The 23,883-nt window shown below is 42.9% G+C and overlaps 2 protein-coding genes across 2 annotated transcripts; both read right to left on the bottom strand.

Moving 5' to 3' along the window:
- Positions 1–197: 197 nt before the first annotated feature.
- Positions 198–16,673, bottom strand: scap (SREBF chaperone). Its single transcript, XM_067238227.1, has 22 exons — positions 16,480–16,673; positions 14,895–15,015; positions 14,507–14,664; positions 14,148–14,368; positions 13,646–13,751; positions 13,250–13,422; positions 12,703–12,829; positions 12,135–12,247; positions 11,835–11,929; positions 11,569–11,667; positions 11,229–11,441; positions 10,647–11,026; positions 10,164–10,310; positions 7,857–8,058; positions 7,490–7,605; positions 6,521–7,046; positions 6,339–6,424; positions 4,393–4,475; positions 4,062–4,228; positions 3,795–3,875; positions 3,451–3,657; positions 198–3,239 (listed from the first exon to the last, which is right to left on the bottom strand). Exons 1-22 carry the CDS (start codon positions 16,599–16,601, stop codon positions 2,994–2,996), a joined length of 3,789 nt encoding a protein of 1,262 aa, XP_067094328.1. The 5' UTR covers positions 16,602–16,673; the 3' UTR covers positions 198–2,993.
- Positions 16,674–21,560: 4,887 nt separating this feature from the next.
- On the bottom strand, positions 21,561–23,646 carry elp6 (elongator acetyltransferase complex subunit 6). Its single transcript, XM_067238236.1, has 7 exons — positions 23,521–23,646; positions 23,301–23,379; positions 23,137–23,207; positions 22,914–23,035; positions 22,642–22,831; positions 22,254–22,418; positions 21,561–21,963 (listed from the first exon to the last, which is right to left on the bottom strand). The coding sequence occupies exons 1-7, from the start codon at positions 23,572–23,574 to the stop codon at positions 21,841–21,843; spliced, it is 804 nt and encodes a 267-aa protein (XP_067094337.1). The 5' UTR covers positions 23,575–23,646; the 3' UTR covers positions 21,561–21,840.
- Between the last annotated feature and the right edge of the window lie 237 nt (positions 23,647–23,883).

Here is a 23,883-nt window from a genome sequence, read left to right as displayed (position 1 = left end):
GATTGCTTTAACTGTAAATTAAAGCTTTTCCAATGAATGAACTCATTGAAGTAAAAAGATTTTTTCCAAATTTCTGTTTTGTAGGTCTTAAATTTAAATCTTTATGGTCTTAAAATGTCTTAAATTTGACATACTGAAACCTGCAGGAACCCTGGTATGTGTGCTCTAGTAAAAGTAACAAGACCATGAGACCAGACTTAAAGGTATCAAAACCTCTTTATTTGGAAATTAGTACAAAGTTGTATTCTTGTTAAAAATAGTAAAATAGAACAGAACATTAGTTCCTTCTCCACTACAGCCTGTATGTATACACTAAGTAGCCAACTGAGTAAGGGAAGAGTTTTATGGGAAGAGGAGAAGGGGAGTAGAGCACGCCTATGGTTTCACAGGGAATCCAAACTTCTATTTGTTCCAGTGCTCCTTCCCATCCTGTGTTTGGTAGAACAAGTGACAGGAGTGGTGACATGGACTGTCACAATTATCTGTAAACCCCACATTTACCTCACAATCACCGTCATGCCACAGTTTGAGGCTTGAAATTATATTCAAGGCTGGATCTGTGAAATGAAAGAAACTACAAATTCTAGATGGTGGGAACATTCATATTTTTGTGAACCCAAAGAGATAAGGAAAGGCAGCATCTAATGACACAAACTTTTTGTTTGAACAGTTAATCTAGAAAACTTTATATAGCATCTCCCCATACCGTTATTCAAGCCATTCCCCTGCCCCTCAATATAAATGAAATGTACATTATCCAAAATGTTGATAACAAAAAATAATAATAAAAAGTTAACGTACACATCTTCTCTAAAGCCATATCCCCTAGTATTTATTTACATCCATAAAACAAAGCTAATAAATTAGAATGGTTATACTGTTCAGGGATGCACAACTCACAAGAGGTGTCACTTGGTTTCCCTTTATCCTTCATTCAGATTTCAATTCATGACATTGTTAAACCAGTGTTAACTGAGGGTTTAAATGCCCACATATTAGAATTCTCATAATACCTATACATGATTTATTCTACAGTAACAGTAAATGCATGACTTGATTTAAATGATGAATGAAAACCAACAGACACAGCTGACCTTGAAGAACAGTGCATCCCTGAAATCACGTCTGATGTGTGAAGCTGTTAAAAGGTCAGTATCTACGTGCCTGAATGTCTGTGTGCATGTGTCGATGTTTTGAAAGTGCATGTTTGATCATGTGCATTCGAGAGGGTTAACAGTTAGTGCACAAGTTAGTGTTCCGAGAGGATCTGTTCATCAAGCGTCATGGGTCAACATTCAACCAGCTAGTGCAGTAGGTTTGTGTGGGTGTGTGGAGGTTGAGCGACCAGGACAATGTTGTCGATGTCAAGCCTAATACATGTTGCAGGCTGTCCTCTGCGATGCACACTACATTCTCAGAGCTTTTGTGCAGAAGTGAGGGATTCAAGGGACATGGGGGGGGATCTCAAACAGACCTATGAGGGTGTCCTATTAGGTGCCTTCTTCCTTCAAGTACCTGACCACATCCTTGTAATAAACAACACTTTTTAAAAGGTTAGGATTAAAAACAATAATAACTTGAAGGACTGATCAAGAAGAGGCAAATAAAGAAATTATTGCAGTTGAAACAGACTAGATATTGGATTGTCATTCGGTATGTGTATCAGGGTACACACTAAGTTGAAGAAAGAAGTATATTTTTGGGATGAATGTAAACCATTAAATAACAAATGCTCTTTTTTTTCCTCATCACTGTGCAAAAATGTGTTTGCAGATATAAAATCTTTTGGGTACATTTGATAAGAGGATTCGTAAACTTAATGCGCGCCAACGGATACAAAATGCAATTCAAAAGTGTGGAAGAAATGTATGAACATGGCCTTAAAGAGGCCTTATGTATTTAGGCCTCCGCTCTATTGGATCAGAGGGGCCATCATAGCTTCAGTAATGGCATAATAACAGCTCAAAAAATTGTATTAAGGTTTAGAGCCTACCCTGCTCAAGTCAAAAATAAATCATGGTTTTCAATAATATTTCTAGCAAAACCAATTATATTAATCACCATTACCATCTTACATTTATGACATCTTCTCCACATTATATTATCTTGTAAAAGTCAAGTTTAGCAATTCTCAATGAATTTGTTAATTTCAAAATGCATCACTAATAAATAATAGATTGAAACATACAAACAACCCCTTGTAGGTTCATTTAGTTAAAGTAATCAAATCCAATTCTCCCTCTATTACAAACAAACGACCGCACACACCCTTTCATACAATTTCTGATTTTTGTTCTGTTTCAGCAGTGTTTAGCCTTAAAATAATCAACACAGTTCCTTCGACTCAGTCTGTCCCACTCAAACACATTCACTCGAACACACACACAAGTAACTGCTGAGCCCAGGCCATTGGCCCAAGATAGCTTTTAAAATTGCCATGGTCACTACACTGATTTTTATATCTAGGCAGCAAGGAGGAATATAAAAAAGTTTGTAAATATTCCTTTCCAGGTGGGTGGGTTTTAAAGAAGACACATCCACAAGCAGCATAGAGGGCAGTGCCTGAATATTGTGTACAAAAAAGCATTAACTGTCAGAGCATTGGGTGAGGAGCTCTTGGGATGAGTAAATCCCAGACATTTTAAAGCTCAAGTACAACCACCCAAAATTATGCTAAAGTTCAGGGTCAAACAGACCAACTTCATAGCTGATTCACTCTTGTTCCAGGACTCCTATTCTGTCCATAGGTTCATCCACATTCAGGATCGATCTTTAGTGAAAAAGTATACCATGGCTACAGAAACTGCCCTGAATGCAAGTGGAACAAACCAGATGGGTCTGCTTTTATTCATTAAAAAAATGCAGCTCAGAGCTTACTGAAAGGGCAACGATGAAAACAGTGTCATCTCGTACACGCGTATCTCATAATGTTTGTTGTTCCTCCAGGCCACAAGGTAGCCACCACCTCCAACGTCTACCTCTTTGCCCCCTCCTCAGTCCAACTTCTCCAGCACAGAGGGAACGTAGACCAGGCTGAGCTCGCTGCCAAAGTCACAGACGATCGCGGCATTGTTCAGCACCAGGAGCTGACGGACGCCCTGGCCGTCGCTGCTCTGGCCCAAGTAGACTGTCTGAAGCAGGTCCCCGAAGTTGAGGTCCCAGAAGGAGACGCAGCCCTGGCCCCCTGTCACCAGAAGAGACTCTGAGATCACCCCCAGGCTGGATCCACAGCCCACCTCCTGGGATAGAGAGAGAAACAGATAGAGGAGATGCAGGTTTATTGAGTGAATATACCGCGAGGGCGGGAATCAGAGAAGTATCGAAATAACGGTAATATGATGGATTTGAGAATATGTAACAAGGGTGAGAGACAAAATGAGGGCTTTAGAGGAGTAGGAAGGCCCCATTTATCTTATTAAGGAGGGATCAGGCCCTTACATACAAACACACCTGCTGTATGGAGTAGAGTTTGATGCCGGTGCTGCGGTCCCAGATACATATGAGATCGTCCAGACCACTGCTAATCACGCATAATGTGGTGCACACCAGCGATGTCACGTCACCGCGGTGTCCATACACGTGGCTCACTCGGCTGCCCGTTAGGACGTCCCATAGACAGATTGCCCCATCTTGCCCTCCACTGGCCAGAACCATGGTCTGCAGGAGAAAACACAACATTTTTCTTTTTTTTTTACAAAATTGTCTAACAGGAGAAAGACTTTGCAAAAAAGACATATTAGGGATATAGCACGGGCGAGGACAGCATGGTGGAGGGGCTATGGTGCTGTACAGACCTGGTCGACGTAGATGGCTGTGATTCCCCCAGAATGACCTTGGAGGGTAAAGAGACAACACGAGTCCTCCAGACGGTACACCTGAGACCCAAGCATGGAACAAAAGCTTCATTTTGTGCATTTTGTTTTTTAAGCAAGTGCAATTCAGGTTTTTCAATAAGGTAGGCTTACAATGTCGGTGTGACTTTGTCTCTGTGTGCCTTGTACATCCAAAACAGTATACACGTGTGTGTGTGTGTGTGTGGGGGTAAGTCAGTGTATCCTCACCCTGACAGTGTGGTCCTGGCTGCCAGTAACGACCCTGCCTGCCGCAGCTCTAAGCACGGTGATGGGCTTCTGGTGGGCACACTGTACAGAGCGGGTCAGCTGACAGCTGATCAAGTCCTCGCTGCTGTAGCAGGGCGAGGAGGGCATGCTGCCACGGAGGGGGGGCCCTGGGACACACAGTCAGATTTTACATGTCATATTACCTTACAAGTTATTTATAACAGATATTATGCTCATAATCTGAAGGAATACTTGCTAACTGGCAGTTACACATCACCCCACAATGAAAGTTTCATTACATGGTTACTTTATGACTTTCGTTCACTCTCACCTCTGTACTGCAGCAAGCCCAGAGGTTTATTGATGTCAACAGTGAAGAAGTCTAGGGAACCGTTTAATCGAGCTGCCACAATCCTAGAACGAAAGAAAAACGAATGATATGATAAATGTTTTACAAAATATAGATGATACGTTTTTATAAGACGGATGCATTTGCATTTGATGTGCTGAGAATTTTAAGTTAATTCACTGATTAAAAGACTATCCATTAAGGAGTTCCTGGGAAGAAGAAAACATTCTACATCCCTGCTATGTACAGTTAGGTCCATAAATATTTGGACATTGACACAATTTTCATCATTTTGGCTCTGTATACCACCACAATGGATTGGAAATGAAACAATCAAGATGTGCTTTAAGTGCAGACTTTCAGCTTTAATTTCAGGGTATTTACATCCAAATCAGGTGAACGGTGTAGGAATTACAACACATTTTATATGTGGCCCCCCCCCTTTTTAAGGGACCAAAAATAATTGGACAAACTAACATAATCATAAATCTAATTGTCACTTTTAATACTTTGTTGCAAATCCTTTGCAGTCAATGACAACCTGAAGTCTGGAACCCATAGACATCACCAGACGCTGGGTTTCGTCCCTGGTGATGCTCTGCCAGGCCTCTACTGCAACTGTCTTCAGTTCCTGCTTGTTCTTGGGGCATTTTCCCTTCAGTTTTGTCTTTAGCAAGTGAAATGCATGCTCAGTTGGATTTAGGTCAGGTGATTGACTTGGCCATTGCAGAACATTCCACTTCTTTGCCTTAAAAAACTCTTTGGTTGCTTTCGCAGTATGCTTCGGGTCATTGTCCATCTGCACTGTGAAGCGCCGTCCTATGAGTTCTGAAGCATTTGGCTGAATCTGAGCAGATAATATTGCCCGAAACACTTCAGAATTCATCCTACTGCTTTTGTCAGCAGTCACATCATCGATAAATACAAGGGTACCAGTTCCATTGGCAGCCATACATGCCCACGCCATAACACTACCTTCACCATGCTTCACTGATGAGGTGGTATGCTTTGGATCATGAGCAGTTCCTTCCCTTCTCCATACTCTTCTCTTCCCATCATTCTGGTACAAGTTGATCTTGGTCTCATCTGTCCATAGGATGTTGTTCCAGAACTGTACAGGCTCTTTTAGATGTTTTTTGGCAAACTCTAATCTGGTCTTCCTGTTTTTGAGACTCACCAATGGTTTACATCTTGTGGTGAACCCTCTGTATTTACTCTGGTGAAGTCTTCTCTTAATTGTTGACTTTGACACAGATACGCCTACCTCCTGGAGAGTGTTCTTGATCTGGCCAACTGTTGTGAAGGGGTTTTTCGTCACCAGGGAAAGAATTCTTCTGTCATCCACCACAGTTGTTTTCCGTGGTCTTCCGGGTCTTTTGGTGTTGCTGAGCTCACCAGTGCGTTCTTTCTTTTTAAGAATGTACAAAACAGTTGATTTGGCCACACCTAATGTTTTTGCTATCTCTCTGATAGGTTTGTTTTGATTTTACAGCCTAACGATGGCTTGCTTCACTGATGGTGACAGCTCTTTGGACTTCATATTGAGAGTTGACAGCAACAGATTCCAAACACAAATACCATACTTGAAATGAACTCTAGACCTTTTATCTGCTCCTTGTCAATGAAATAACGAACTCCCTTTATGAGGGAATAACATACACCTGGCCATGGAACAGCTGAGCAGCCAATTGTCCAATTACTTTTGGTCCCTTAAAAAGGGGGGGGCCACATATCAAATGTGTTGTAATTCCTACACCGTTCACCTGATTTGGATGTAAATACCCTGAAATTAAAGCTGAAAGTCTGCACTTAAAGCACATCTTGATTGTTTCATTTCAAATCCATTGTGGTGGTATACAGAGCCAAAATGATGAAAATTGTGTCAATGTCCAAATATTTATGGACCTAACTGTATGTGTTTGCATTACCTGTTGTTGAGAAAGGCAAGTGCTGTGATTCCCGACACTCCATCTTCATTGCTGCAGCGTAAAGATCCCTCCACTGCATCCCACAGCTAAAGAACACACATACATATTAACACACCCACAAATGTTTATTCAGTTGCTGCTCATAGTCCAACTGAAAATGACACCTGTGACGCCTTTCTCACCTCCAGCTTTCCGCTGCTCCTTCCAGCAGCTATAAGGTTCCCCCTGAGTTCCATGGCCCAGACAGAACTGTCCCAGTCTGGGGTCCAGGTCTGTCCCCCCGAAGGGCTTCTGTCCTGGGCCTGAGGACCCGGGATGTCCCCTAGGCTCAGTCTCCTCTTGAGCTGAGTTCCCGAAGGGGGAGAGGAGGAAATGGAAGGGTAGGTGGATGTTGAGGGTGGCTCGTGCTCAAGGTAGGCCTTCTCCACTAGACCCCCAAAATCAAAGCCTTCCCTGGGTGGGGTGGCAAGGTGGGAGGGGGGCTGCAAGGCAAAGTTTGTGTCGATGAGCGGGGTGAGGTCGGGTTGGTCATTAAAAAGGACTGGGTGGGAAGGGGCAGTTCGTCTGCGTAGGGGATAGCCCTCCTCTCCTGAAATGTCTGAAAGGCCGTCCAGGGCCTCTGACCCCAAGCTCTCGTGGTCAGCCATACCCACAGCTTCCCAAACATCGCGTTGCTCCCAGCAGCCACTGCTGCTGCTTCGTCGTAACCTAGGAGAGGACGGGTATTCATAAATCCCAGATTCTCATAAAACAGTAAGATACTGGTCAGTAAGTAGTTTCATCAGACATACACAACTTAAACCTGTGACTTGGAACTTACTGCTGAAATATCTAACTGACAATGCAACATATTTACTTGACTGGAGTGACAAAGACCACACCAGTTCAGTAAATCATTGCAACTTTATTATTTAAATGTACTTAGACATTTGTCGAATGAAATTGTACTCAATTGTATCTGGGAAGACAACTGATAGGAATTCTGTCTTCAACGCACAGTCAAGTTCATGTTATTTCATGTTTCATAACAGTCAAGATGATGTTATGAAAAACAATTACAAAAATTAAAACCACCTCGGATATTGTATGCATACCTGGCTTTACATGCAAGCACGCTTATGTGAATGAATTTGTTACTGTGTGTTTCTCACCCATTTTTAGGGATGACGGTGAGGCAGTCACCGGTCTGGGCATCCCACACGCGGATCTGCCCGGCCAGGCAACAACTGGCCAACAGCATCCCATCACTGGCTAGACACTCAATATCCTAGAGAGAGTTTGTATGTTAGACTTACTGTAAAAGGGCACAATTTATATATTTTTTAAAAAGGTTCTCACAATACAATATGCATTTTAACAGTGTATGTGAGAAAGCTTTTCAATAGTTTTCATGAACTTTTCAGTTGTGTATGTGAACGTATCATTTTTCAGTTGTTTGTGTGACTGTTTCGATTGCATGTGAGAGGAGAATTCTGAAGAATGTCCTTAACGGTCCCTGATGCATATGCCATGCCTCACCATGCTGTGTCCACGCAGTAGAAGAGGAGAGATCTCGCTGACAGGTGGCGAGTAGCCGTAGTCATCGCAGGGCAGGTCTCCACGCCGACGGCGTCCATGGGGGACACCGTTCTGCCCGTAGTTACGGGGACAGAGGACCCTGTACAGACAGAAGAGCAGCAGTACCAGCAGGACACCTGCAGCCAGACCCAGAGCTGCCACCCTAAGGAGGAGAGGGGAGATGGAAGGGAAAAGGTTAGATGATAGGTTTAGTGCTTATCATCAAAGGTTTGAGATTAAAAACCAGCATCAAACGTTCATGACCTTGCTACAGAAGTTCACTGACTGATTTCAGAACTTTTTTTGTTGTTGCCCTGATTGATTCCCTTCCCTGTTGAAAGGGAATACAACAGCTAGAGTGATCTATACCCACCGCAAAGCTCAGTAGTCAAGAATCTGTTTAGCTACCTCAGGCCCTTCCCAAATATGTGTTCTATATTGTCCCTGAGTCATTAAAACCAGAGACCACAGCTGAATGATAAAGACATTTCAATGGAAAAGTTTGTGGTATCAGCTTAAAAGAGTGACTACTAATAAGATACCAGGCACTGGGTGCATTCCGATGACTACAGACATCATGCAGTCATGTGAAGGAGTAGCACCCAAGTATGAAATATTATTTATTTTGGTTTTATGAGCTAAATATGTCTCTCTTATGGTAGCATTACTAGCTGACAGCCCCCTACAGGACACCTGTGGTAGAGAATGTGTCACTGAATTGACATCGAAGCCTGACACACTAGTGAGACCAGCTCCACGTGAAATACCAGTCTTTAAATGGCCACCAGGCTCAAAAGCTTTTTATCCATCTCCCTATAGCGCATGTTCATTTGCTGACTTTATTACACCAAAAGAGACATGTTGTTGTAGACACACTAGTTCAAAAATGATTGATAGCACACAGTAAATGAGTCAGTGCTAATGCCAAACAATGTTACTGTGAGCTCCGGAACAGTGTTTTAACCACACCTTTTCCCTCCTACACTGCCTTTATATCCTATGGCTGAGCAGTGAAATCATGGAACTGAGCCAATATGCAGTGTCTCTTAGCTGGAGCTTTAAAGTCTGAAACAAACTCCTTATCATTTCCATGTACTGTAACAGATCCCTTTAAGACCTGAACATGAGACCTTCTGGTAGTATGGGCTACTGGCTGATTTTCATGAGGAGCTGTGCGACCTGAAAAACCTCTGCAAATTTAAGTACAGATTTAATGCAGGATTGTTTACAATAATATATTTGAGATGATTTGGTTGTTGTTACAATGGTTGTTTTCAGCAGAATTATGCAATTATGTCGTTGAGATAATTCAATTTGTTGCACCGTCTTGTAAAATACAGACTGTTTCTCAGCTTTAACTATTGTTAAAGCTGAGAACTATTGTATCACGGTTAGACCTGCTTCAAGTCCTTCATAATCTGTTACACTTCCTACATGCACCATTTGTACTTCAATGTGGATAAAAGCATCAGCTAAATAAATAATTTATTGTTGGTTTGTGACCCAATTTATGCTTTATACCTTTAAATACAGATAGCTTTTGCTAGCAGCGTTCCAAGAGAAATGTTTTTTTTGGAAATGTCAACAGAAACTAGCCCGCTGCTGTTAAACCTTTGCTCTCGCCTGACATCTGATTCTGGAGGGGACACCAGTGGTGAGACGCACTGCTCAAACTACACAGGATGAACGGTTTCACACTACGTGACATCATCAAGCTACTGACATCTTACGAGCGCTACGACAGCCAATCATAACCAGAGAGCAGGTCCTCCCTTTATGAGTAAAGAGAAAAGAGGGTAAAACCCTCCCTCTTTTCTGAGATAAGAATCAACCCAGCGACAGGCTGCACTTGCTCAACCCTGACGAGAACAAAGGGAGTTTCCTTGGTGTATTGACACTGAGGGCCAGAAGGGGAAAGAGGGGAATCGGTGTGAGACAAATTTCATTCTCCTTGGTACTCCACAATGTGTGACTATACAAGTCTGGGCATGTACCTGACACTTCAATTAATCAAAACCAGAATCAAAGTGGACTTGGAGGAAAATAGTTTGTTTATGGTAGCCTTTAACTTTAGACTAGACAAGGATAATATAATAAGATAGACACCTATTCTGTTCTATTATACCTAAAGAGCATTAGCATTAGTGGGTAGGTGCCTGGGTGTACATTTTTGAGGGCCATTGAGATGTCAAGGGCACTGTACAGGTGGTTCAGTGGGGCTGGTGTGGAAGGAAACAATTGTGTGCGCACACGCACTGCAGTACTGACTTGTAGAGCGTGAGGTCGGTCTGTAGGTCCGAGGCCTTGGGGATGGGGGGTGAAGGGTGACGCGTGTCCTGGGGGTGACGTGTCTCAATGGCCTCCTGGGGGTTAAGGTGCAGGGTGACAGGGATGACGGGCAGGATGCTAATATACCTAGGACAGGAAGGGCAGGCAATATATCATGACTACACAATAACATTTAGACATTTAGCAGACGCTCTTATCCAGAGCGACTTACAATATCCAGCTCTTATCCACTTACAATAAGTACAGGGACATTCCCCCTGAGGCAAGTAGGGTGAAGTGCCTTGCCCAAGGACACGTCAATTTGCACGGCCGGAAATCAAACCGGCAACCTTCTGACTAATAGCCCGATTCCCTAATCGCTCAGCCATCTGACTCCCTCAATAACACATTTGGAGCACAACCATAACGTGCATGTCTCACTCAAAAGGCTCAGTCAACGTCCATGCACACATACACACCTACCTTTTAGCCAGTGTAATGTTGTAGTAGCTGAAGAGCGAGGGCCAGTGTCTGAAGGACAGCCTCCTCCAGCCCTCCTCGTCTTCCATCCCCCAGCTGATCTGGGGAACAAGCGGTCCCTGTGGCTGGGCGTCTTCCCTGGCCGACCCATGGTGTCCCTGCGATTGGTTCTCGGGAAGGGGGGTGGGCTCAGGGGCGGGGAGGACGCTGAGGGTGCTGGTGGGGTCTGCCCCTGGGAAGACTGGGGCAACACCCAGGTGAGAGGGCAGCCCCCCTCCAGCCTCCCCCAGGGGACTTTGTTCTGACACTTGGGCAGTCAGGTAGGTGCGGAGGCCCGCGGGGTCTGTGTAAACCAGGATACCAATCCAGATCACTGTGCCAGCCTAAGGACGACACAAACATTTCAGTATTCGTACAAGTGCAAAATTTGACTTTTGAAGTTGACATGTAAAACGGTTTGAGTTCTGATATCCCCCTTACGTAACCCTTTCGAAAATAAAACTAAAAACAGGTTTTACAAATATCTTTACAGCTAGATTGACTGAGAAGTCAACTAGGCACTGGTCAGACAAAAATCCCTCTTACCATAATGATTCGTTGTGCAAGCCGAGTGCGGGCCAGAAAGTAGACCACACGGAGCCTCTTGGGGAGCCTTAGGTTCCTGAAGGTGGGAGCCTGCAAAGTGATGGTGTGGGGGGAGGGGCGCGGGGGTGGCGGTACCTCGCGGGGACGCAGGGGGCCTGGCTTTGGAGCCGGCATCCCCGCCTCGGCTGGCAGCCGGCGGTTCAGGTCGGCAAGCTGTGGGTGCCCATGAGAGGAAAAGTGTGCATGTGAAAATGTGTAATTGCGTGAGAGGGGGTTTATTAGTGTGATGGGGAACAAGTGTATTTCCAAGACAATCTCTCGAGCAGTGTTTGTGTCTTACCTCCATGCGGCGGATGTCTATGGACAGCACAGTTGTAAAGAAGAACATCTGAAGGAAGAAGTCGGATACCAGTCCCACCACTGCAAAGAGACAGAACTCCTACAAACACACACCACATCAGTGTACCAGTCAACCAGTTGTTTTGATGTTGTCACTATATTTGTACAATGTAGCCTACAGAAGTAAAACATAGAACAAACTTGAATGAGTAGGTGTGTCCAAACTTTTGACTGGCAATATATGTCTGATTTGTATGTGTTGGTTACCTGAATGGCCGGCACCAACGTGAAATACCCGATGAGAATGATGCAAAGCTCAGTGGCCATGTTCTTCATGATAGACCAGCTCTCATTACTGAGGCCTGAGAAGGAGACTGGGTTGTTAAAACTAACCCACAGCAGACATTGGACAAGATTTGATACTTAAACGCTACCTCAAAGACTTAAAATGTGATTGGAACTTGCAAAATAATTTCTTATGAACGTGTGTTTTGTGCACAATCATTGCCTCACATGTTTTCTCTGCATCTTGATTACTGAAACAAGCACACGCACACAGTAGCTTACCCTGGGCAATGCGCAGTTTCACCTCCAGGTCAACCGGGGTGGACACCACAGACTTGGTAAGGACAAGCACATTTTCAAGACCAATCACCACCACCAGGTAGGGAAATATCTCTCTGACAGAGGGCAGCACAAAGATAGACATCATTAAAATGAACCGTACTAGGACCATAACCAGTTTCTGAATCGAAATTGATGACATTGTATGCATATAACGGGGAGTACAGTAAAGTGATGACAGTAGTCACTCCAAACCAAAATGTCAGAAGTTATGACAGTTCTCTGATTAAAGAGCATTAGGGAACACAAGGTTGGTGGGTCTTATCCCTTCAAGATTACATAAAGCACAATACGTCAACACAGCACCACATCAAAACTGTGGCACTTGAATGAATCTGTGTATTTATGGAACACTAGGGAAAGTTTGTGGGTGGATCTTGCTCAGTGGTGGTTACATGGTGAGGTTAATTCCACTCAAGGAGATTCCCTTATTTTCATTTTCAGTGCTCCACCTTTACTTTGCTTAAACAGGGGGAATGGATGTGTTTTTGATATGCAAGTGTTTTCTCACCCTCCGTTAAGAGTTGGTGTTAGGCCGAACAAAGTGCAGAGCCCCACAGACATGAGCAGAGAGCTCAGGACCGTTACCACAGCAGCCAGCGCTAAGCCCCATTTGGACTTCACCATGTCAATTTTACCTGTGGAGAAATGTTTTTTTTTTTTATATTATGTACTACACATTTTGGTTTATTTTACATCTCCATGTATTGGTCTATATTGAAGTCAAATAAATGGCTACACAGTACAATAGTTTCAATGTCTGACACAGTTTCCAAAACTCCAAGTGTCAATCAACAGTTCTGAGCTAAAAAGTATTTTTGTCTGGCACAGTCTTATCGAAGGGCATTCTTGTGATGGAGTTTAGTGTTCCTGTTTGCAAGGATTATCCCGGACTGGAAAAGTCTTGGCTGGGGCTCAGACAGACCCTGAATATACAAATGTGTGAACGTGCACACACACACAAACAGGACTAGTTTAGGGGAAGGTATCTGGTGTATCAAGGACAGGGGCGGATGCGAATAAATGGAAAAGGACCCGGCTGACGCAAGCACACTTACGTGTAGAGAAGTAGATATAGGCGAACAGAATGATATAAGTGGTGACCAAAGGGATGAGCTCAGCGATGCCAATCTCTTCTTTGAAGTGGACATGCACCATGTGGTCCTCCCTTAGGCTGCAGTTCACAGAGGGGTGCAGCTGTTTCAGACGCGCACGCAGGCTGCCCAGGAACCTGCACATACAGACACATTACTTGAGGATATATATAACCAGCATTTAGTGCATCAGTATAAAAGAAGAAAACTTTTATTCTGATAGATACCGTTTGGAAAAGTCTACATTCAAAGCTACATTGGTTTGACCAAATTTACAGAAAAAAAGGTTATGGAGAGACAAGGGACTGGGGGTTGCTATATTCCAGGGCCGTGCAACGTGCAACAGGTGTGGTAACAAACCTGGCGTCATAGTTGCCTAGCGCTATTGTGATGGTGTAGGTGACCACCCTCTTCCTGCTGTATAGGGTGACGCCTGTGTGTTTCCCTGGGACACCAAAGAGAAGGTCTGAAACACACACAAACATACATACTTAATCAGCATCACAGGATATCTGCAGTAGCCTATGCATGCAGTTACAGCAAAGTCAGGAAATAAAGATTAATCAATTGCACCTAAACAGTTAGGTGACTAGGAAGGGAGGACAACACACACAAACAATATTTTTATTTTGCATTTTTAAAAGGCAGAAGGGGATGAAGTTAAATTGGATAAAATCCAGTGAATGGCATCATGGTATTTGACCTTTTTGACAGGTCTTTAGGAGCAAGGGAGAACTTGCCTCTGACCACTAAACCTTTACCTCTGACCACAAAGTCATAATTCGTTTAGATACTGTTAGAGAAATGCCAATTTGGGTCACACTCTGGACAATACCCTATCATTCCCTCCCTCCCTTTCTACCTCTCAGTGTAGCAGAGGTATGCAGGCCTTTGGGCTCATGCTGGTGGACGGTTTTCAGGAGGTCAGGGTCCGAGTCGAAAAGATCCCGCTGGTTTTGCCAGTAGTTTCCAGGGGAGATCAGCAGACATGCATGTTCCGGCAGAAGGGCCTGCATGCGCCGAAGCCCTGGCAACAGGTCTGTCACTTGCAAGCAGAATGCCTCTAAGCTTCGGACCCCAGAACTGCAGCGAGAGAGAGAAATTGCTAAATACATTGGAACTAACACCGCTTATTTATTTCTTTACTAATTCGCCATCCCTCCTAAATGTATACATTATAAACATGGTTAAACGGTGAAGCCCAATTAAGACTGACTATACCTGTCAGAGTATACATGGTTGCGGATCTCTTCCAGCAGGCTGAAGACCCTGCCGAGTGGTGAGCGAAACACGTCCACCGGTACCAAGCTGCTGTCCCAGGGAGACACCGCCGCCTTCACCAACACCTGCTGGATGTACGCCACAGGAGGACCCTGGTACTGCAACCATGCACCGCACAGGATGGTAGGAGGGATAAGGGATGACAGTTGGATGCAAAATAGAAAGACAGGGACAGAATGACAAAGTATATTACCTTGCAGCTTTTTTTGACAGAGAAATTGCTTTTCTCAAGACACGAGTCTTTGCTCAGATTTGCGATCTGTACAGAATAATCATTAGGAGTACTGCAATCTAAGAGGGTCCTACTGCCGTTGGCTGTGCATCTTACCCAGTCGGGTTGTTCACCAAGGTCCCCCTGGGTCTCATGGGAAGGGACATTGTAATCTCTGACCCCAGTAGTGAACTCTACTGGGCCCGTACCTGGCAGAGGCAGCCTCAACAGAGGGTAACTGGTCAACAAAAAGACGGGGGAAAAGATGGACATTAAGAATATATATTTTTTTAAACCCATTAGCTTAGAAATGTTTCCTATTTTTTCCACGTTTGCCTGCCCACAATAGTCACTCGGATGCATGCGAACATTTGCATTGATTCATTCAGCATAAACTTTTATCAAAACGTAAAGAAGGAGCCCCATATGCAGACAACAATATAATCTACTTATTCAGTCATGGGAGGCGGTGCTTGATTCAAGGGTGATTTTGTAAGTTGACAAACAAATGCTTTTGTGTCTATTCTTATGGATATACAGTATGTACTAGAAATATAACTTGAGACAAGCTCTCCCTTCGAATTGGGCGAGCCACTATAAATCTTTCTCTCTGGGGTATTAAGTCTGTTCCCAGTCATAGTTGATAACCAAATTACCACATTCTTTCCCTGAATAGAGTTTAAAATGTTGTTCTGTGAGACGTGGTACCCCAGGAACAGCTAAATCACAGGACAGACGTTCTGTTCTTCGAAGTAGAAGGGGTTAATGAAAGCATCTCACCACTTCTCAGTGTTCATCTATAAAGAAGTCTAAAGCATTTGTGACTGTACTTCCTGAAACATGACACGTCAGACAATGATTCCATTCTAGCATTGAAGATTTCTTGGGAACATGACAAGCCATTTACAAAACCCATTCATTTATGTAAAATGTCAGTGTCATCTTGGAGGAAACTCCTTGTTGAAGAATGCAGACTCTGACTGGAGTATAATTAGGCTGTTCACAAATCCTTACAAGGTCACTGGAAAATTGATTTCCAGGTAAGCGCTTAACACACAAGGGTGGTCCTACATTTTTGTTCTGTGCTGAATTTCCACACAGTCAATAAAGTTCTGCCCAGATCCATGGGACACAGCCTTGCCTTCTCTGTCTATTTCCATTTTATTTCCCTCCCTCTGTCGTTCTCTTTCTCTAAGGTCACTGTACCTCGACAAAGGACCCTTTTGTCCCCGCGAGAGCACACTCCTGTCAGGCACACAGAGCCAGGCCCCAAAAAAACACAGTCCTATTCTCCGGAGGCCACTTTCTCACAGCCCTCTCCTGTGTCTCGCTTTAACCTCCCCTTCCGGCTCTACTACACTCAATGCACTCATATCCACCTTCAACCAGTCAAACTGCTGTTCAGAGTCTGCACTACAGCACAGGGGCATATGCGTAAAGCACTCTTTAACAATTCTTTGCAGAGGAAGCTTGCATTGACTTTATTAGCCAAGTTCCATATCAATCATGTCTCAGTTATTGATTTGTTGATCTGTGATTTTCTAAATGGACTTTTTTTTTTTTTTTTTTTACTTGTACAGAGTATCCCCCATGCCTTCATCTCATATCTTAAGTGACATTTTTAAGAACTGTAACTTATTAAACTTGGCCACATCAAGCAGACCCAACACGCACACATTTCCATTTCCGTTTTTTTACGCACCAGCAGGTCAGGATACTGGCAGAGGTGAAGAGGATGATGGGCACCGGGTAGGAGGCACAGAGCAGCCCGTGGCGGTAGAATGCTGCTGAGATCTTGTCCCGCAAACGCTCTCGCACAGTCATCCTGGGGGGCGGGGTCAGCTGCCTGCCATCAGGGGGAGCCAGGTGGCCGAGGAGGTTGCGCCGCGGGGCATCCAGGGACCTATGGGACCACAGAGGAGTGATTTTAGGTTTACATTTACATTTAGTCATTTAGCAGATGCTCTTATCCAGATCGACTTACATTAAGTACAGGGACATTCCCCCCAGGCAAGTAGGGTGAAGTGCCTTGCCCAACGAAACAACAATTTTCACAGCCAGAATTGAACCGGCAACCTTCTGATTACTAGCCCGATTCCCTAACCGCTCAGCCACCTGACTCCCTAGGTTTAGGTTTCAGGTCCACAGAAACAACCAGACAGGTGTATCAGCGATAAAAACCCACATGGGTTAGATTTTGTGTCACCTTCATTGTATTTGATGGATACAATAATCAACATGAAGTAGATATACATTCTAAAGCAAGGGTGTTCAATCCTGGTCTTCAGGGTCCACTGTCCTGTATTCTTTAGGTGTTTCCTTGCTCCAGCTAGGGCTGGCCGAAAAAAATATATATATATATATATATATATATATATATATATATATATCTCAATATTGTCAAAAAAAGACGATATATATATTTCGATATGTTAAAAAAAAAAAAATAAAGAATTATAGTCAATATTCACAATATTTTAAAATTTTACATCGTCATCAAAATTATTGCGATATTATCGCTAATATTCGATATATCGCCCAGCGCAAGCTCCAGCACACCTGATTCAAATGAATAGTTGTTATCAGGCTTCCACAGAACTTTATAACAATCCATTCATTTGAATCAGGTGGGCTGGAGCAGGGAAACAAAAGGGTGAATGAGTAGCATGGATGAAAACAGCTTGTAAAACAATAGGTCCCCTTCTGCAGGTCTGCGTTCATAATGTCATGTGCGGGTGTGCAAAGACGTGCTCAGCATTTATAGTTGTGCGCCCTTGTTTTTTTTCCCACTAGGCGGCGCAGTCAAGCAAAATGGTTGTTTGTTCGCTTGTATTGCGGGAAAACCTCACTGAAGTTTTTTAACTATGATTAATGATTGAGTGAAAATACAAAGAAGACTCAGTAAACATTAAACATAATACAATCCGTCAAAACTAAATAGCAACAAAAAAAATCAATAAACAAAGATAATTAACAAAGATAAAAACATATATTAACAAAAACACCAAAGCAATATTGTACAAGTGGGTTAATCACCAAATACCGCACAAAATAAGTAACTGTAATTTTAAAAGCAGGGCTGTAATTTCATTAGTTCTCAGACGCGTTTTAGCATCTTCCATGATATAGCTAGATAGTTATTATATTGTTTACCAACTACACAGTTACTTCTTTTGTGCGGTATTTGGTGACCTCTCCCTCCGCCATGCAACCAATCATCGTTTGTGCGACTGCGGTTGACATTTAACTGGCTAAGCCACCGAAATATTGTCCTTCCACGACTCGGGTGGGCACTGTAGCGTCATGCGCTCAGCATCATGTACATTGCAGTTCATTTAGAGTACCATTAATGAAGGTAAGACTATCACGGTGGAGGATTAGGGGTTTTGAATGTCCAGACCGAAACCCTCTGGAAGCCACGCAGTGATTTATATGGACGGGAAGTATTAAGTATCAATGTGCTGTTCTTTAAAACCCTTGTGTTATCTTCGGGTCATTCTGACCCATCAGTCATTGTGACCCACCGTCGTATTGCGACAACTTTACCGCATACAAAAACAAAGTGAAGCATTTTCTTTTAACCGTTGGGCTGTCTCAGACCCCCCACATTGCGAAGGTTAAAGGAAAATTATTTTTATTTGTTTTTGTATTGGGTAAAATTGGGTAAACACAACGATGGTTCGTTATGAACCTTTGGGTCATGTGACCCAAAGACAGCACAAGGGTTAAGGTTTTTTCTTAAAGTTGTTTTCCAATTTTTCTGTGGTAGCGTAGACCATGTCACGATGTATGACACAGCATAAATTGTTATAAAAAATAGACTAAATGTAAACACAGCTGACAATGCACATTTTAACACCAAAAACATAGTTTTCGAATATTTTTCCAAATATAAACCCACCATTGAGTATTTTAACAGTAACATGCTTTAATATGGCCATGCCAGCCTAACTTCAAGCGACTTGTTTTACACTATAATTAAACTGCTTGCCTTGTCACCCTACCACACTAACTCAGTCATCACTCCATCACATGGCATTGGCCGGGCTATAGCTCATGTTTGCCATCCCAAGAATAAGTGTCGTAACTTCAGCAGAGACTCAGTACTGCAGACAAGACTTGCTTTGTTCTGTTGCCATAGCCTACCTGTTGTAGGAAGTCCTGGCTCCCCCCCTCGCTCCTGACCGTTTGCCTTTTCCAAAAGCACAGTGTCTTGGTTGTTTAGGTGTATTGGAAATCCTTGACCCAAACAGAGCTCTCTTTTCAGACACCTCTGCTAAAGTCCGTGATCGCTCTGGCGTTCTACCGCAAGAGAGCTCCGGAAACATTCCCCAAAGGAATTCACCTTCGAAGTCGCTTGATCTTGGACTATAAATACACCAAGCAGTAAACACAAATCAACTGTACAGGTTCACACTAACACAATACGCATGGCTAGCCAGGATGAACAAACTAGCCTTGGATGAAGCCTTCTCCTGTTAGTAGGTTTTACACCATAACTTCTGTCCTCCACTTCATTCTTACAATACACTCCAAAATAAGAAATACCTCCATCACTTTCTCAATTTTTCACTTTAGCATAGTAGGGTTATGTTCGGTTGAGTACAGGACAACGTCTCTCCGTCAGTGAGTTAATCTGGGATTGAGCTGCAGTGCAATGAGGCTCAGGGCCATCCCTGCCACCACCCCCTCCCTTATTCACTCACTCCACTCTACGGTACAGCTATGAGTACAGGTTAAGAGGGAACAACCTGTGTGTATGGAGATTAGAGAGACAGTTTGCACAAAACAGAATACATAGGCCCAAGCTACTTTGGGACTGTCACAAAGTTTCGGGTTGGCATTAAGATTATTAAACTACAGATCAAGGCCTTCATGAGTTCTGGCACAAGACTGTTGGGAGTTCCAGACCCCTGTGCAGGCAGTCCTTCATCTTAGAACTGTGGACTCTGTGCAACATGCTATACTTGCTTCAACCAGACAACAATGCAGGTTCGGATAACCAATGACATGAAACATTACCACTAAACAGACAAAATAAACTTCAATATTGCAGGGCAACAGCAAAGCAATTCATCTGAAAGCTTTGTTGCTCTCAAATATATAGCCTATTAATTATGTATCTAGTCAGTTCATTCAAGAATGTACAACCACACACAGTTGTAATAATGCTTACATGCTTATTGATCATGATGTAATATTGTCTTGCCTCCTCTTGAATGTCCCCAATCTACAGGCATCTATAGGGCTTACTGAGTCTATATACACCCTAAACTGTTGCTGCATACAGTGCTAAGCTTAACATTCAGACAAAAGGTCAGCAAAAGTATAGTGTACTTTGATTGACTTCACAGCAATTATAGCAATATCGATCCGAAGTTAAATGAGATTCAGAAATGAGTTCACTTAATCTACACAACAGTTTACGCGTAAATCGTGAGCAATGACAGAGTAATAGTTTAAGTGTACCACAATGTGGGCAAATATTTGTGGGTATTATTGCTATCACTCTTTTATCGCTGTACTTCAACGCAACAACATTGCCAGTCAATAATTAACCAATAATAAACGCATAATAAGACCGAACACCTTTACAAAACCGGTGTAAGATTTCAATTGATATGAGCTCAATTGAGAGTAGGCTACATTTCCCATCTTTGATTAGGTGATAATCGCGTGTGGTGATAACTGAATATAAAAATTAGTAGTGAGAAACTTTTTTTCACAGATCTCAATTGACGAACTGTTAATTCTTCATTTTTACATAGAATAATGGCTGTGCTTGCTTCTGCTAAATTGAAGATTGTAGCCTACTACTGTAGCAGATCATCTCTCCAAGGAATGCTCACAAACTGGTGATGCAACACTGTCGCAATATCGTCACTCTTGGAATCTCAGCATAGACTAAATCCATTTGACATCTTCCTGATAAAATGATTAGTAGCCTCATTGTGTTGTTGGTACTTGAGACAGCGCTCAAATCACATTCCAAGTGAGTAGCTAGGTCCCTTGTCCTAGCTATATGGTCTGGATTGACGAATTTGGACAAACATGCTAGCTAGCATGTCAGGAGGAAGCATGCGTTATTAGCAAAGTGATCCAATTTGCTGTCAGTCATACTGTAACTGTTAACATACAGTGACGTACCTTTTAAGCTAGTTAGTATGGTTAGCTATTGTCTTGAAAATGCAAAACTCACTCATACTCATAGCCAGTTAAGCTAGCTGTTTGCCTTGAAGACAATACACCTCGTGAGCCCCCGAGACCAGTGTCCGCGTGCATGAGTGCGGTGTTGATGTTTATCTTAAATAATACTAGACTGGCGTAATCGCTTTAGCAAGCTTGCATCATTGGGCGGACAAACTAAAACCATTGTAAAATCCAGCAAAACATAGACACTAAGAAAGTCAGTTTAAAGTGGCATAACAACGAGCTAACGCTAGCTACTACTTGCCTGGTTAACTTTATCTCCTGCTTGTTCCTTTTCGCTTAGTGCAGTTCCCGAGGTCTAGTCGTGGTTTACTTTTAATAGCTTATTGCCAACTATGTTCTAAAGTTACGAAGTCCGCAACTTACAAATATACGGCGAGGCAGGAATTGCACCTCTGTAACCATTTCAAATCATCGGTCTGTCAAAGTAGGACCTTTCCACTCCGACCCTTCACCCTTCATAAAATGTGTTCACATTGCGCCATCTCGTGGTTAATTAGATCAAAGAATATTGCATACTTTCAAAAATATTATCTTTACTTGGCAATAATTTCCCCAAACCTTTATATAGATGCATTTCATGTTTTTGTTTATTAAATCATCTTTGTCCAAACCTGTGATCTTAGATGTCATTCAGGCCTGTATGTTCAGTCCAGTGCTAACAAGTATTCCAAAAAGATGGCACCCCTCCAACTCAAATCTAAGCAAAAACCAGACACAGGGCATTTCTCTATTTACATTATTTTCCATTCTTGGTCCTTTATTATCTGATGAAGTTAACAAAGTTCTTCTCCTTAAACAGAAGGGTCTAATAATGATAAAAGGATGGCTTAAGGTTGATTGGTGGCTGGACTTAGAGGACAGCATTGGATGTCCCACGGGCAAAGAAAGATGCCCCCTTGTCATGGACCTTGTACTGAAACAGTTTTCTCTGGTTCTGCTGCCTGTAGCCTTGTCCCCGCCAACACACTTCCACCTAAGGGAAACACACACACTTTAGTTTGGAGTTTTCCTTTTCATAACTAGCTTTCACTTGTTTTTCTCTATTTACATTTAGTCATTTTTAGCAGACGCTCTTATCCAGAGCGACTTACAGTAAGTACATTCCCCCTGAAGCAAGTAGAGCGAAGTGCCTTGCCCAAGGACACAACGTCATTTGGCACGGCCTAGAATCGAACTGGCAACCTTCAGATTACTAGCCCGACTCCCTCACCGCTCAGCCATCTGACTCCCTCTATACAATACCAAACAAACAAGCCATCTTACCTGTCCATGGATGTCCTTGCAGTAGCCCGTAGAGAGTCCTTGTACTTTGAGTGTAAGACTGCATTGGTGGGTCAGACCTCTCATGAGTCTCTCTGAGCTTTCTTCATCATTATCCACCTCTTCCTCATCCTCCCCCTCACATCGTACTAACATCACCATGCTACCCTACAGTTTAGAGTAGATAAAGGGATGCATGTCAAGTTACAACTGTGAATGTATTTCAGAGCATGACAAGAGATGAGAAAAAATGTAGATGTCAGAAGATACATTTGTGCGATTCAATTTAACACAGGGATCCAAGTGATGTGTATGATATGTAAAAATGTCTCCAGCAACTGTTTATAGTAGTATGTGTATGCATGTTGTTTTGCAGTGGGCTACATCTTACCTGGAGCTCAGAGCAGATGGTGGCCTTGCAGTAGTGACTGAAATCCAGTGCTGATTCCACACTAACTCCAAGACTTAGAAGAACACTGAGGTCATCCACCAGGAGCACAGGGGGACCCCACTCCTCACTTTCTGCCACAACACTACCACACACAAACTTATACAGCTCTCTCAGGCCCACATCAGAGTCTCTAAGGATGAAGAAAAACAGTTTCTTACTGTGTGTGTGTGTCTGTGAGTCAGGAACCATCAGTTATTACGAAGTTAAATTACCTTAGAAAATGATACACTGACGCTGATTTGGTTTCTTTATGAAGCAAGAACTTAAGGGATTCCTTCAATCCCTCGAGAAAAATCAGTTGCCCCTTTTCCCTTGCCTGGGCTAGATTCACACCCTGGAAAAAGACAGATACGCTGAAGTTAGCTATACAAGGAACTCCTATGGACCCATGGGGTGTTTTGAACCTGTAAGTCAATATATATCAATAAAACTCACAATTCTCTGACTGACGGAACTGTAGTGACTAAAAGACTGGACAAGACCAAGAAAACACACTCTGCAACCCGCTGAAACACAGAATAAACATTATGATATGGAGCTAGTTAACTTCTTTGATTTCCAATTACCGGCTGCATTTTTATGTGATTCGAAACACTCACCTCGTAAATAAAATGAGAGAAAATGGTGAATTAAGAAAGAGGCATCTGTTTGTCTATCAGACACCAAAGTAAACTCTCCCTGCAGACAGAAAAGCAGAAATACTAGCTAATTAGCTAGCTGCTAGACGTTCAGACTTCGTTCGCTAACTGCCCATATTTTACACAAAATATATGTCGGGTAAATATGCTTTATTGCTTGCCAGCTGGCTAGCTACTTTACCCTTGTGAAGTCGTCGGGACTGGTGTTAAGAATACTGTTGAGCTCTCCAAACATATTTGACTCAGAATTGATTAAGTCTTGTTAAAACTGAGGCATCCTGATTCTTAAATATTGACCACTTCTTCTTCAAAGACAGATTGGCACAATCATTGAGAGGTGCACTTTCGCCACCTACAGCACGGGAGTGACAAATCTCGATCGCCACAAAAAATCCCACGACCAGCAGACTCTGAGTTTGATTGTTAATCTGGGAAACCATTTTCCCAGTGGGTTGACGAACGCATGGATCCAATATTAAAACCTGAAAGGGAACTATTATATAGGAAATTGCATTGCAATATCAGTTTTCATGGCTGTACTTCC

Source organism: Osmerus mordax, chromosome 6 (assembly GCF_038355195.1).
Source record: "Osmerus mordax isolate fOsmMor3 chromosome 6, fOsmMor3.pri, whole genome shotgun sequence".
NCBI classification, from domain to species: domain Eukaryota; kingdom Metazoa; phylum Chordata; class Actinopteri; order Osmeriformes; family Osmeridae; genus Osmerus; species Osmerus mordax.
This window is presented reverse-complemented; position numbering and strand designations above follow the sequence as displayed.